The 15,027-nt window shown below is 39.6% G+C and overlaps 1 protein-coding gene across 1 annotated transcript in view; it reads left to right on the forward strand.

Annotated features, from left to right (window-relative positions):
* Window positions 1–10,853: 10,853 nt before the first annotated feature.
* SPECC1 (sperm antigen with calponin homology and coiled-coil domains 1) overlaps window positions 10,854–15,027 on the forward strand; it is a 73,255-nt gene continuing 69,081 nt past the window's right edge. The window contains exons 1-2 of the mRNA XM_082493303.1: window positions 10,854–11,003; window positions 13,959–14,094. Of these exons, the coding sequence (XP_082349429.1) occupies window positions 10,857–11,003; window positions 13,959–14,094 (283 nt within the window). The 5' untranslated portion in view covers window positions 10,854–10,856. The remainder of the gene's footprint in view (window positions 11,004–13,958; window positions 14,095–15,027) is intronic.

A 15,027-nucleotide genomic window follows, 5' to 3' on the forward strand; every position in this document is an offset into this window, starting at 1 on the left:
TCCAGTTCTGCTGTTGGGGATGATGAGATACTGAAGGAAACTCTTCATCTGCTTTATGGATTGAAGCATCTCAGTATTTTGGAGGTGAGATACAAACTGTTTTCTTGCATAAATCCTCCTTGCTTTGATGAAAATATAATATTTCTAATTCCCCTGAGTAAGCAAGTGTGCATATGCGTGTGCGTGCTGAATGCCAAAGCGGTGGTGAAGCCAGCTTGCTTCCGTATGTGAATCATTTCTCAAGCAGCTCTCTCTGTCTCGCTGCAATGTGGTTTTCCTCTCAGGGAAGCACTCAAGCCCTGAATTTTCAGTCTGGCTTACACATGCTGTCAGAAGCTAGTGGGAGACTGTTTTCTTTTTAGTGCTGCAAAAAGGACAAGCTTTTACTGTAAGTATTTTAATATCTTTTAAGGTGGGAACTATATTATCTCTAGAGGGGTTCTAGGATCAGTAATGTATTCTTAGAGTGAATGGACCTGCTTTGCTCAACAACACTTTCTTCATTGTATCTCATTCTAAAACTAAATTGCATGAAACAAAAAATGTACAGTGCAAACAATTCTGTATTAGCTGCAAATGGGCTGGGGGTGGTCTAAAAGCCATAACAACAACAACTAAAATCCCACCATGTGACTCTGTGAGAGCTCGCTTCTGTATTTTTCTTCTGCTCAGATAGATTTCGTGACAGAAGGGTTGAAGCTGTTTCCGTGCCTGGTTCTGCTTTCTTCTCTGGCAATTTAAGGTTGTGCTCCAACAGCTAAATGAAGTAGGAGCACGAGCAGACTTTCATCTGCTACTGCGTGTTCACATAATCCAGTCAGGAAAGGGCAGAAAGGAACAAGCTGCTAAGCAAGTAGGTTTGGCAGCTAGCATCTCTGCAGGGGATCAGCGAAAGCATCGAGGAGCATGCCAGACGGGTACCCTCTTACAACACTACAGCAAAGAGCTGTTCAGATTCTCAGCAGGACCCTTTAATTATAGCAGTTTAACAGTTGTCCTTAAAATTGTACTGTGTACTGAAGCTTGATCATAATAACAATAGTAATAATAATAGCACTTATATAGCATGTAATATGGTGAAGTTGTAGAGATGTTAATTAAGTCCTGTATGTGCAGCAGTAAAAGATTACTGGTAGAACTGGTTTGAAAACAGGGATTCTCTACCCCTTTCTCTTGTCCACAGCCTAAGTTCTTCTACATGTCCCTTACTAATCCATTCTGTCTCACCTCCAAAGGGACTGTTTTTCATGTTTCTCTTGTACCCTCTCTAAATTATAAAGCGCTTTCTGCCCCTGTAACCTCAGCAGGAGAGAGAATATTTGATTTTTGCTGAAACATGGTGTTCTTTGTCTGTACAACTTGATAGGTAACTAACACAAGAGTACCTCATCCTAACATGCACATGTGTATGTACTAACCCTTCCCTTTCTCGTTCAGTTCTAAATCAATTTAATTTCATTATGTAGCCCTCCAAAGTGGGTCTTTCGGTCCATCAGTGGTCTCCTAAGTAACGGCTGTAAACAGTTGATAGCGTTGTCAAAATCTGGTTCCTGTTTGGTATGAGTATTTTTAAAATGCATAAGTCGCCTAGTTTCTCCTGCAGTTTTGGAGTTATGTCCTTGTCTTTGCAAAGAACTCTTTCTGTTAGAGTTCACACTGTCACTCAAATGTTTAGAAGTTCCCAATTTATTAAATTTAATAAGGGCTCTATTCTGTACTTTCATGGAGGATAAATATCTCCTTAAGGGATAGATTCCAGATCTCAATTATTTATCTGCATTGTGATGGATGGAAAATGGGAGTCGGGGAAACATCCCAGCATGCGGCAATCTGTGGGGCTGCTCACTCGTGCGCTGTGTGACAGATGTTGATTTATCTCATCTTTACTTTTTTTTCTCTGTGGCATTCCTCTCCAAGGCACATGAATGACTGCGTCTTCATAAGTATGCTATTTACTGAACAATTATGATCCCATTTTTATAAAAGGAAAAACTAAGGCACAGGAAGATTATGTGGCTGAGGCAATACCATAAATCTGTGCTGGAGCTCAGGACAGAATTGGGTGAAATTGCAAGCCAGGACATTGACTGTGATACCATCCCTCTGTGCTTTGAGGGGACAGGGAGCCTGGCAGTCTGTGTGCGTGTACCAGTCAGGATTACCATGTAGCCATGTGCTGTGCATCTCTGTCTGCCATTCCAAAAATGATCATTCCTTCTCTTTCTTGTAGATGTATCTACCCTCTATGCTACAGAAAAATGTAACGACAGGTAATTATTAGGCAAACCGCTTGTAATTATTCTTAATTTCTTTAGCAATTATATAGATCTTGCTCTATCTAAAATGAAACCTTTTCTTCCTTCTTGTGGGTTGGCAAAACATGAGGTGTTAACCGTATGTGTCACTTCTTTTTGCTGTATTCACTGGGACGGTAGTTCAAAGAACCTGGATTAATGAGCAGTAGCTACTTTGAAATGTTTCTAAAACATTTTGTTCTCAACCTGCAATATACTAAACATAAATTAAACCCATCTATTCAGGGCAGAGCCATATTGGGGAAAGCCCAGAGTGACCTAATTCTTTGCGATCATAAAATGGTTGTAACTTCAAAAAGGAAGTTTGGAATCAATGCATCATTTTTACCCTTCCTGAATCTCTCCTTTGACTTATGTCTCCTCAGGGCAGATGTTAGCACGGTGTAAACTGATATACTTTCCCTGCTTGCCATACACTGAAGCAATGAGGGAACTACAACTTATAAAAATGCATTCTCCAAATTCTGTAGTGTGGAATCACTTCCTAGATGTAGTTTTGATGTGACTTGATAAAATTTGGAATTTACTGTATAACCTCTATGTATGCATTCTGCCAACATGTGCTTTCATGTACACTCTCCCACAATGAGAATACACTACCCCTGCCTGTCTGCCTTCCTGCAAATGCATGTTGTCACCCTACCATTCTGAATGTTTGGGTTTTTTTTTTTCCTTGTGTGCATCTACAAGTAATATGATGAACATGATTCAGAATTGCCCCATTTAAGTCTACTTCTCTGCTCTGGAGTTAGTGAAAGATCATAGCAGTCTTTTGTCCTTTCAACATTACCAAGACGACGCATCTACTTAAACCAGAGTAGCATGGTGGACTGTTTATGGATAGCCAGCATACAGTCGTGCTTCATGGCTTCTTTGGGTATCAAACCATCCAGCTGGTAGTTGCCACTATCCTTCTGGAGAGCTAATGAACAGAAAATGGGAATTCTTGTTTCATTATCCTCATCTTCTTTGTAAGATCAGGGGTCATAGGAAGGTAGCATAGTTTCTCTTCTGAAATGTGTTATGGTGACTGGTTAGGTAATCAGTGTGAGGGATGAGGAGATTGAATATCCATGTACAAACAGCATAATTTAAATTACAGGAGGAGCATGCTCCCAGGCATTTCAAAGTACAGCTTTGGCTTAATTTTTAAGCATCAGTCACTGTGCTGGATGACAGTTTTGGGTATTTTACCTTAGAGAAGTAGCAGAGATATCTGTATTTTCCTCTCTTATAATTAGCCCAGTAATACAGAACAAGGACAAGAGAAATGCAGCGAAATAAATCCTTTGTCCATATGCACATGCGAGGATTTTTTTGAACTTCTGCATTTTTTAATGGGGTTTATCAGAATAAAAGATTGACAAATCCAAAACTCCAGGGAGAATTACTGTGGAGGAGGGTGGGCAGAAGGTTTTGCACTGCGCTTGTCTGTCTATGCCTGGAAAAGTTATCAGTGACCCTAATGGTTGCTGTGGGAAGAGGATTTGCTTTTGAGCCATGTTGAGACATGGAGTTTTGCAGTTGCTGACCTGGACTCTGGAAGTCTTGTTGGGATGGTTTCAGAAGCTGAGTTGATGGCCAGAAACCTGTGATTTGCAGCTAGCTGGAACTGCCTTCATCTAGGCCGTTTCTGATGTAATTTACACATGCTTGTAACCTTTTGGTATATTTATATACTAGTTAATATATATCTGTTTTACAGCATTATGGAAAACACACTAAGGAAATAAGCAAGAAACACCTTAAACAACACAAAAATGTGAGATTGTCTCTTACTTTACGTCTGGTTACAGTGGTAACTTTCTCTTTGTGCATTCCAAGGGAGTTTCCATTGTCTGTGTGGTTCCATCTGGTACTATGAAGGGAAAAGAACTGGCCCTGCAGTAGTTGCTTATACTGTAGAGGAAGGAAGCCATATATCCTGTAAAGAAAATCCTCATCTGATGCCATATTGAAAGTGGTCTTCTGAGGTGTTTTGGTGGTGGTTTGTTTTTGGGGTTTTTTTTGTTTTTTTTTTTTTTTTCTTGAGTCCTACAGAAAAGCAATTAAAAGAAACCAAAGCCCAAAGGAGTAATTTTGATTTGAGGATACAATCTGCAGTCAACCTTAGCACAATGGAGATTTTGAAGATGTGACTCAAGCTGTAGGATAGCCACTGATCTTTAAATTCTGTGACTGGTATTTTGTTTTCTATTTTCCTGGTGATTACTTGGGTGAGCTTGGGCATGTATGTGTCTATAATTTTTGTGTATCTGTTTTATACCTAAAATTTATCAACACTTCTAACTCCTTGCAAAAGGACCTGGATTCTGTAACTGCCTAGCTGTATTATTATAGTACATTTTTCCACTCTTGAAAGTTTAAAAAAAAAAAAAAAAAAAATAAGGCCACCTTTGCTTGAGGTATACATAAAACCAGCAGAATTTGCTCTGCTGTAGCATGCAGTCTGGACATGAAAATTTCCAAGCGATGTCCTGTCTCCTGGTATGTTTCCAGAAAAACATGAAGATTCAGCTGCAAGTGAGACTGCAAAGCAAGTCTGCTGAGGTAGACCAGAGGAAACTGCTGCTCACTGTTAGGCCAGCAAAAACAAGAAGACCCTTAGAGATGAGGCTTTGGGAAATGGGAATATCTTGTTTGTTCCTTTGAGTTATGTTTAGGTGGAAGAAGGTGGGTGAGCTTTTTAATCCAATTCTAATGAAAGCTAAACTTTGTACCAGCAAAAATCCAGCAAATGTTTCTACTTGAAGGAGTAATGAAGGAAAGTTGCACTGAGCCTCCAAGACACTAAAACCCGGGTAATAGAAATCAGAGAAAAGAGAGGATGGATGTGTTATGTTAGATCTATCTCTGAGTTACCAATTACTGTATTGGACTATCAACTTACGGGTTTGTGACCCTGGCTTGATTCCTGATATCAGCTAAGAAATCAAGAAGAGCCATATGGAAGCATCTGTCAAGGATAGAAAATTCTTGTTTAAAGTGAATTGATGTGAAAGGCAGAAAAGAATTCTATTTTAGCCCAGCTGGCTATCCTGCCATATAGCTTCCTACACACAGCTAGAAAATGCTTTACAGTTTACTGAACTTGTTAGATATTTCTATGTTCCAGTTGATAGTTTGTCTGAAAATAGCACAGAGTGATTAGGTTGGGAAGGAAAATAGTATAAGCATGACACAGATTTTACACGCTGAAAAAACAAACAAACAAAAAAACACAGAAGAAAATTGTGCTTTGATTTCATGAGAATGTGTAGTAAAGGTTCTAGAATAGCCTGACCTTTTAAAGTAATGAAAAGTAACAAAATTACAGGAAAACGGCACTGAGGACTGTGGGTTTTAACCCACTGAAGTCAGACCTCTGTCCTTTGAGAGTTCTATCTGCAAAGCTGGTACTTCTGACCTTATTTTTCAGAAATGCTGCGCATTCGCAGGTCTCAACGAACTTGCTGTCTGGTACGTTAGTCTCCAGATCTAGTAATGAGTTTTCATCATTCTTTATTTCATTCATTTTTCCCAAAGCAACTTGAATCACTCTGCTTTAATTTGACTGTCCTGTTGAGCGAGTAGTATTACATGCAGACATGAGCACCAAAACCTAAATTGTGTAAAGTACGTGGGGTACAGATAACTTGTATCTCTAGCCCCCCAACAGGGATTTTCCTGCGTAATATTTTTATTTACTTAATAGTGTAACTGCTAGGTTTCTTGACTATGAAATAATATTGCTTGTCATCACTCAAATCAACCTATCCTTTTTAGTTATTCAAAGTAAAATAGCCTTTAATAGTAAGTTTCTTAAAAGTTTGTTCTACAGGACTGGTGAATTATTTCTTTGATGGATAGCCAAGCCATAAGATCCAAGAGATGTAGTGTTGTTTCTGCTGATGCTGACTGCCTGTGCAAGTTAGGATAAATTCTTAATCCAGTTTTTCTAGCCATAAAATGGGAATAATTCTAGGCTGGTTCTAAAGACTTATTAATAAATGCATGTGGACTGACTAATAAAGAAATGTCTAGGTGCTTGATCTTTAATAAAACGGTAAAATTTCAAGTAAAATAGACTCTTTCCACAGTAAAACTTCTCCCAACTGCCAAAACAGTCCACATCAAAAATTTCTAAGTACCCTTTTAAAATACTGGTGAAAAAGGATGAACTATATAGCATGGCCTGAATTTTTAAAGACTGATGCCTGAAGGGAATTCTGAGGATTACTGAGAGAAAATGCTCTGTCAGGACCAGCTTTACATTTTTGTAAACCCTCTGATTATTTGCCACACCTGCTTCAGAAGAGGGGTGTACACAGACATCAGCACTTCTCAGTGTAAAAGATTTTAAAAACTAAAAAAAACCCAAACCCCTGCAGTTCAGTTCAGAAGGGACCAGCAATAGAACTGATTTTGCTGCTTTGGAGAAACATGTTGTTGGCATGAACCCTCGTTTATTTCAACATGGAGCTGCTGCTTATCTTCATTCTTTTTTTACATGTTTTTGGAGTACGGGTCCAAGCAGGGCATACTACAGGGATTTAATTATGGCCCACTAGTGAACTGCTCTGGCTGATGCCAAAGAAAGACAGACTTTGAATCTCGGGGTGGCGGCATTCTGTTTGCTTCCTAAGGAAAGTTCCCTGTGAAATGTGAAGAAAGAAATGAAAAATAAAGTCGCAGAGCTCCAGGCATTGCTTAAAGCAAGTACCTTCTGGGAGAGTGAGTGGAAGCATGTCCCATCTGAAACATATTCAGACATAATATATATAAACCTGGTGATTTTTGTCATTGTATTTGCAAAAGCTGCTTGGTTGCATCTCTTGTGGAAAGCTGCTTCTCTTTCAGATTTCTCTATAGGTAGCTTAGATATTGAGTCATAATCCCTCTGGGGTCTTTTCAGAAGTAAAAGTTGATATTTAGTTAAAATATAGCAGAGTTCTATCAATATATTCTAAAGCCACTGGGAGCCATTGCCAGGTGGCACTTCCACAGAGGCAGGAACGCAGATACACAAGGCCTGGAAGGCTGTGTTCAAAAGGGTGTTCAACAGTATCCTGTCATAGTAGTGACACTATTAATCTATATGTACTGCCTCTGTCATGACTTGTGAAAGGGACAGTGTTCCAAGATGTGTTTGCCTGTGATAAGTTAGTGGTGATACCATTTCTAAGCTCTTATTCAAGGATAGCTTATGACCGTGATTGGCTACTTTCAAAGTAATTTCTGCTGGCTCAGAAGGATGGTCTTTTGCAAGCTACTGTCACCAGCCTTGCCCTGAAAATCACATTGAGGAAACAGAGGCTGCCATTTAGTCACTGCACTGCTCTGACAAGCTGCTGCCTAGTGTAGGATTTGGAATAGAAGTGTAAAATCAGGTGTTTCTGAACCCAAGCGCCTTCAAAAATGCTTTTTTGATCTTTCCAGATTTAAAAATTATGTTGTTTTTTAATTGTTCATCTAGTAGAAAAAAATGGTGTTTAAGACAAGTAGATAAAAGCTGTATATGATGTTTTTAATACCATCTCTTACAAGCTGTCCCTATATGAACTGTTTCTACACCAGGATTAAAGAAACCTCTATGCTCATGTTGGGTTTCCCAAATGCTAACTGGCTCTAGCCATTTTAGATATCTAAGTTAGTACTTTGGTTGACAGTTCACTGCTACCTACTTAACTCAGTCCATGAGGCATTTCATGATGCTGAGCTTCTGGGTTTCCCATTGTCCCAACTGCCCACAACTTCTATGAAGCCTTTTTGATTGTTTGTTTTCCTGTAATGCACTAAATTGAAGTTGGAAGAGAGAAAAAGCTGATCTTGACTCTGAGAATGGATTTCCTGCTTTCATCAAAGAACAGCGGGGCTTTTTTTTTTTTTTTTTTCCTCCTTTCTTTGGAAGTAGTTTTGATTAGTAGTTCTCCTGAAACAGTACTTCTAATAACACAAATGTGTGTCACCTATCTAGGAACAGAAGCAACTTAAGATTTGTGTGCAACCTGGCTTTATTCTTTGAAGTACATATAAGTCTTGTGAAAAGGATTGGAATCCCACTTCAGAGATTGAATTCTTTATCTATAAGGCAGATTCAGGTTAGCCAAATATATGAGAAGCTTTACTTCCATCTTTTACAAATGCTGATTCCCATATAAATACATGGAAAACTAATAAACACTAATAAATCCAAATATATTGTTCTCAATTTTAGTTTCATCTGCTTGGCATAGTAAGACATTATTAAATTCACATGGCACATTATTCATCTATCGTTACATGAAAAAGCCAGTTTGCCTCAGGCTACTGTCTGGATTTCTTGTTGTGGTTTGATTTGTGGGGTGTTCTTTTTTTGTTTGTTTGTTTTTAAGTACCTCTTCCTTTTACTAACAAACACATCGCTCTACTGCAACTTTAAAATGCCATGGATGACTCAAAATTAAATTCTTTTGGCTATCAAAAAAGCATCTGTACAGCTTAAGGCAGGAAATTATGAGATACAGTTATAAAGAAATCCAGAGGGTATAATAAAGCAAAATACATGTGCAACCACTGGATCTGCAAAAACCAAAATCTGCATAATTTGGAGATCTTAATCAGGAAGATAGTTTGCATGTGTAGTTCCTTGTTCACCCATATAAATACAGTGAATGCTATGCCCATTAAAAAGAGTTTGTTAAATAATGTAAAGCACCGAAGCTTGCTAAGGTAGATCATGAACTGTGGGAGTGCTAAACATAATTATCTATTGTGATAGAGCTTACCTATCTGCCAGTGCTTTAAAAAAGGAGCCAAGTGATCAGCATAATCATCAACAAAGACTACTCTGCTTTCTCCCCTAATGAGATCAGTTGATGGCTCTGTGTTGTATGCGTTAAGAATTTTAATGGAGTAATGACTATATTTAGTAATAATAATAACTACTAACTTTTTTTATTTCTCTGTTTAGGAGCTGACAGGTTAGAGCTGTGGAGAAAGTAGGCAGCCCTCCCTGCGAGAGGCACCAAGGATAAATAGAGGAAATGTCACTTGCTAGCTTTGTTCTCCATGAGACAGCAGCAGAGCACTTGACATTCCCTTCTGCCTCTGTGCAACAAAACACTCCTTAAATAGACCATCGTGGCACCTGGAAGGTGCTGCCAGTGTCAAATACGACTTGGCCCCAAGTGGATTTGTTTTCAATGAGTTCAATGAGTGTTGTTATTTGTGAATGTGAAAAAAAGTATAAAGAAAATTATGCAATATAAAATGTGACCGAAGCTCTTCTGCTGACTCAGACAGGATGAAATTGCTTCCACATATCTGTCAAAGGATTGCTGTCCAAGTTCATACCAGCCCAGCTGGGCTCCTGTGTGATAAACAGTGTGTGCTTACTGCAAGTGCGTTCCCCCAGCTGAGACACTAGGCTGATTTCTTTGTACCTCTTCTGGTTACCTGTTCAACAGACCAGAAGCAAGTTAGCCTCTGCCTACACAAGACTGATATGCAGCTACATCCTGTGTCTATTAGGAAATGAAGCTGCAGAAGAAAAATGTTGCTTATACTGAATGGGGGAGGAAATATCAGGCAATCTCCCCTCCCTCCCACTCCCAACTCAGACTAGTGGGACTTTTAAAAAAAAAAAAAAAAAAATTAAAAAAAAAAAAAATCCAATTTACTGTGTTATTCTGCTCCTGGTCTGAGTTGGGCAATGGCTGGTGAAAATTTATGGCTTTAGATCTGTAAGAGTTGAGCTAGCTAATTAATTGGCAGCTGTCTACCTACTGAGAGAAACAGACTAGTTGTTCTTGCTGGCAGATTAAATTTGTTCAGCAATATCCCCCCAAAAAATAAAAAGGAATTCATGTCTGTTTACTGATTCCTGGTAGGGTTTCTCTCTTGCATAAGCTTATCTCTGAGGAATAGTGGATCTGGATTTTTGTTTACAAGGAAGTTTATATTTTTTACCATGTTTTGTAAATCTTGGTATTGTGAGAAATCTTTTTATCACTGTGGCAACATCAACTGCCGCTTCTCTAGAAGACTCTGATAAGTTAAAGATATCATATTTTTTGTACAGCTGGGGAAACTTGTTTCTCATGTGACTTTTTAAAAGTGAGTATTATTTCAGTTGAAGATGCTGGATCTAACAGTAAGAGAAGTAGTTTTCTTTTTATTCCAAGGTTGTCTTCTATTGCTGTGGACTTCAGTGTTCTCAGTTACCCTTTCATTGTGCTTCAGTATTCACAGGTGTTCTGCTGTGGCTGGCTGAGGTCTCTGACTTGCACAGTTCCAACAAAAGTCAGAGTTCCTTCTGTGGTGTTTCATGTTACCAGTCAGTGTGAAAAATATAAGTGGCTGCTCTGAGGGTTTCTCTAGGCTGAATTTTGATATGTATAAAAGAGGGAATGAATTTTAGCATGGCCTTTTCAGCCCTTTAAACTGATGCCAGATATCTCTGTTGCTCTCTTTCAGATGACATATAGAAGGTTTATATTTTTGTGTGTGTATACATATACATAATTTTTTTTTTTTTTTTTTTTTTTTAGGTTCTGTAGACTTGAGTTATTTGGGAAGATAATGAAGAGTACTGCCAGGCCTTGGAGTGCAGTGGCAAAGCAAGGGAGTCATGGGATTGACCGAGGAAAACCGCTTTCCACTACCTCAACAGGAATGAAGACATCCAAGTCCTCAACTTCACTTGCCTTTGAGTCTCGGCTCAGCAAGGTACTGACCAGTAGGGACTGTGCAAGCATTACAGCCTTGTTCCAGGTTAAAGCTTTGGTTTAGTCCTGGAACATTACTATACCCTGAGACTTGGGGTGGGCTTGACCACTGTATTAAGCATAGTGAGATGATAATTGTGTTGTATATTAGATTAATGTACATTTCTGAAAATATTTTGCATGTGATGGGGAGACACTATATCTGTACAAGGTATGAGTGGCTTCTCTTGCACTGTCTGTGTGTGAGGGAATTGCCTTAAACTTGAAGATGGAGAAAAATAAATGGCAAATTCTTAATTCAACTGATTGTTACATATGTAAAGAAACTGAAAGAGGTTTATTAATGGTTTTCCAGAATTCCTAAAAATCTGTGCCTCTATTCCTCCAAGGCAAAATATATTAACAAAAGATATTACTTGCAATGGAACAAAAACATTTTATGATTCCTACCTTTCTGTACAGATATATTTCAAAAATAGCAGAAACTTCTGTTAAAGTAGTGTTTTTAAAAAAAGAAGGAATAATACACTTGAAATGTTGCTGCATCTGTACCCTTGCTGCCAGCAAACAAAAGTAACCTTATCATCCAAATACAGACAAAGATACCAGTGCTGAAAATAAACCAGGGGCTTTCTGGTTATAACTGTTTCCACAAGTAAAGTTTAGGAAACAATATATAACATGGTACAGCATTTTAATCAAGAGCAGATCTAAACTTCATTAACTGTCACGGTTTTTCAAGTGAGGGATTAATTAACTTGCTTTGTAGACTCCTGGCTGCTCTGAGCTTCTTATCAATAGCATATTTCAGTCTAGTGCTCCAGGCAAGTCGTGTTCGTCATTGGGAGTACATGCTGTATGGCTGAGGCAAGCATCTCTGAAGGAATTCTACTGAAGAGACTAGTCAGGAAATCTGATACGATTGATTTGTGTCTGGTGCTAAATGTAGAGGGGTTTCTTCCTAAATACAGCTAATTTGTTCAAATTGTTGATCATCTGCAAATGCAAGATCATCAAAGTGGTTTCCTTGAAGAAACGAGGTAGAAAATGGCACCATAGTTGCTGCTGTAGAAGTGGGCACATTGAAGAAATTACTTTAGACAGACTGGAGAAGTCTCTAAAGGTCAGAAAGTCAGATTTTTTCCATTCTGCTTCTAAAAGTGAGCTGACAAAACCTCTTGCCAGAAGACAAAACCTTAGCTGTTTGGTATCCTGGAGCAGATCAACACTTTAACTATTGAAACTTACGTACTCACAGGGTCCAGGAAACCACAGACTCTGAGTCAGAGGAAGAGATGAAAGGGAGAAAGAATTGGAGCTAAGAGACTTCATTTTGTTTAAAGATTTTACATTCAGGATCTGCTAAATAGGGAGAGTGCTTGTTGTGCACTCTTATTTTCATTTAACCCGAGCAGTGGTTTTCAGCCTGTGGTTCATGGACCCCCTGGGTGTCATGGGACAACTTCAAAGGAAGTGGGGTTTGATTCATGAAAACAGTTTAGGTGTCCGCACACTGAAAAGGATAGGAAAAAACACTGCTCTCAGGAGACTCTCCAGATCTTTGGCCTTTTAAAATGCTTAAAGTATTTTTCCTGAAATTAATTAGAGGCTCTTATTAGAGGTACTCAGGCCGTTATGGAGGCACACAAATGGGAAATCAGCTGACCAAAGTTCTGAGATAAATATCTACTGCTGCTTGTTGAAGCAACATAATTTCAGGGTTTCTCCTTGAATCTTAAGTTCATTGTACTTGTATTGCATGGATTTCTGAAGTAGACTTGGTTTAGCCTTGCTTTCTCATGTCCAATAAGGCTTATGAAGTAAATTATAGTGATAGGCACTAGTATGTTTAAAAAACCCTACATACTATAAAATGCCCTGTAAAGCAAGTTGTTTACCTTCTTCCAAGCTTATGAAGTGTATCAGTATTAATCTTTAGACTTCTGCAGTATTCTATTCTGAAAAGCAGTGCGTTTTTGTGCTGTGAATGATTTCCTTAGTGGTCACATGAACAAAATGTTTTCTTGTGAACAGACTTTTCAGTTTCTATTACCCAGTAAAATAGTATTAGGTCCTGCCATGAGACGATTTATCATCTTTGCTCACTGCTTTTCAATAAACAAGGAGGGTAAATAACTGAAATCATATCATGCTTAAGATAAGGAATTTCCAATTGGTAATTGTGTTAGATCTTGCACTGGCTGCTCTTGCGTTTTATTGTGGCAGCCTGAGCTTCTCAGCTAAATAAGTTTTTCAAATTTTTGGCTTGATCTCCAGCATGTTCTTTGTTCATGTCAGATAACCTAGTTTATAAGGCCACGAAGTTGGGTGACTCCTGTTTGATGATCACAGGAAGGAACTGGCAGTTGCTTGCTGTTGGGGAAGCTCAGAAGTCTCTTCAGAGGATCTAAGGTCACCAGTGGAGCAAAACTGCGTGATCCTGGGTGGAGGGACAAGAACCAGCAGATCCTTTTAGGATCTTTTTTTTTTTTTTTTTTTTTTTTTTTTTTGACAGACAGATTAAGGGCCAGTTATTTGCTCTGTGTCAGGCTGTGCAACTGGCACTTACCTGCACAGGCCCAAATACCTGACTAAGTGTGAACCAGTGAGGAAATATGATGAATGAGCAAGAAGCCAGAGTTGACAGTAATCTACTCCTGTAAACAATTTCTCCCTGCCTTTCAATTATTTGCTTATTTGAATGGTCTTTCCCATTTTCACTCTTTGCTATTGAAACAGTGGTGTTTCTTAACCCATTTCACAAATACCTAGAATGCAAAACAAATACAAAAATTAATAAAAAAAAAAAAACTAGTATGGTTATCAAAGCAATATTCCCGTTGGGTTACTTTATGGAAATGTTCATTTTCTCCCAGGAACCTTGCATTTTGAACTGCTTAATGGGAATATTCAAGAGCTTAATCTTCTGGTTGCTCACAAAATCTCCTTATTGCAGCTGAAGAGGGCAAGCAGCGATGACATGCTCACCAAACCAGGGGTGGCGGCAGCTTCTGGAGTCTCTAGACTGAAGAAGACCATTACAACAGGAGCGATTTCTGAGCTTGCTGAGAGTCGACTGAAGCCCAGCACAGGTAGATACAAAGATTCTGGCAGGCAGTCTAGTTTATATGGAATGTGCTGTAAGTGTCACTGGAATGTCACCGAGACCCTGGCTGTGTTTTCCTCCGGCGCACCCCACCCCCCCCGGCAGCACAGCCAGAATTTACTTGCCGTGATAATCCGCGTATAGGGCGAGCCGTACCGTGCCTGGCAGACAGGCCTTTCGCTGCGTCCTGCACCCCACCACTCAGTCACCTGAAGTGAAAAGAGAGAAGCCGGGGGTTTCCAGGAGCCGGCGGCGGGTGAGCCCCGCCGGGGCTCTGCGGCCACGCGGGGGCGCCGGCGGCCCTTATGGAGCCGTGTCGGCCTTAAAGGTACACAGCCCACTGTCTTGCAGACGGATAAATCAATTTGAAAGCTCTTCTCCCTCCGCTGAATGAGCAGAGCGGGTACCCTGCTGTTCCTGGGACACAGCAGAGACGCGAGAACAAAGAGCCAGCCCGGGCATCTTCATGTATAGCTTGTGCTCCTAAGCTACGGTGCGGCATGCTCTCGCCCTCAGAGTTAGCCCCCATCAGCTTGTTCCTATTGGTTTCAAATCTAAGCCTGTTTCTAAAGGCAGCGACACCATCTGCATACCAAGGGCTTCTGTGTAAAAACGCTCTGCTTTCCCCCAGGAGCTCAGCAAACGCTTGCTTTTGTCGGCTCCCTGGTGGCATGTGAGATCTTATTAAATCTGACCATGACCTCCCCATTTGCTTCTGAAGGGTTTGGCTGTGTAACAGAACAATGTCACTGACTAAAAGCGATTTCTGGGAGAGGGACAAAAGAATAATCTTTATATACTTCCCCCCACCCCTCAAAGAAAACGATGCCTCTTGTAACAGTGCAAGTGCTTCACAGTAACCCAAAGACAGATCCTGCTCTGCAGTTAATAAGTGTGTAAATCCTCAAATTTAATAGTT

This window comes from Vanellus vanellus (assembly GCF_965231255.1).
Source record: "Vanellus vanellus genome assembly, chromosome: 19".
Classification (NCBI taxonomy): domain Eukaryota; kingdom Metazoa; phylum Chordata; class Aves; order Charadriiformes; family Charadriidae; genus Vanellus; species Vanellus vanellus.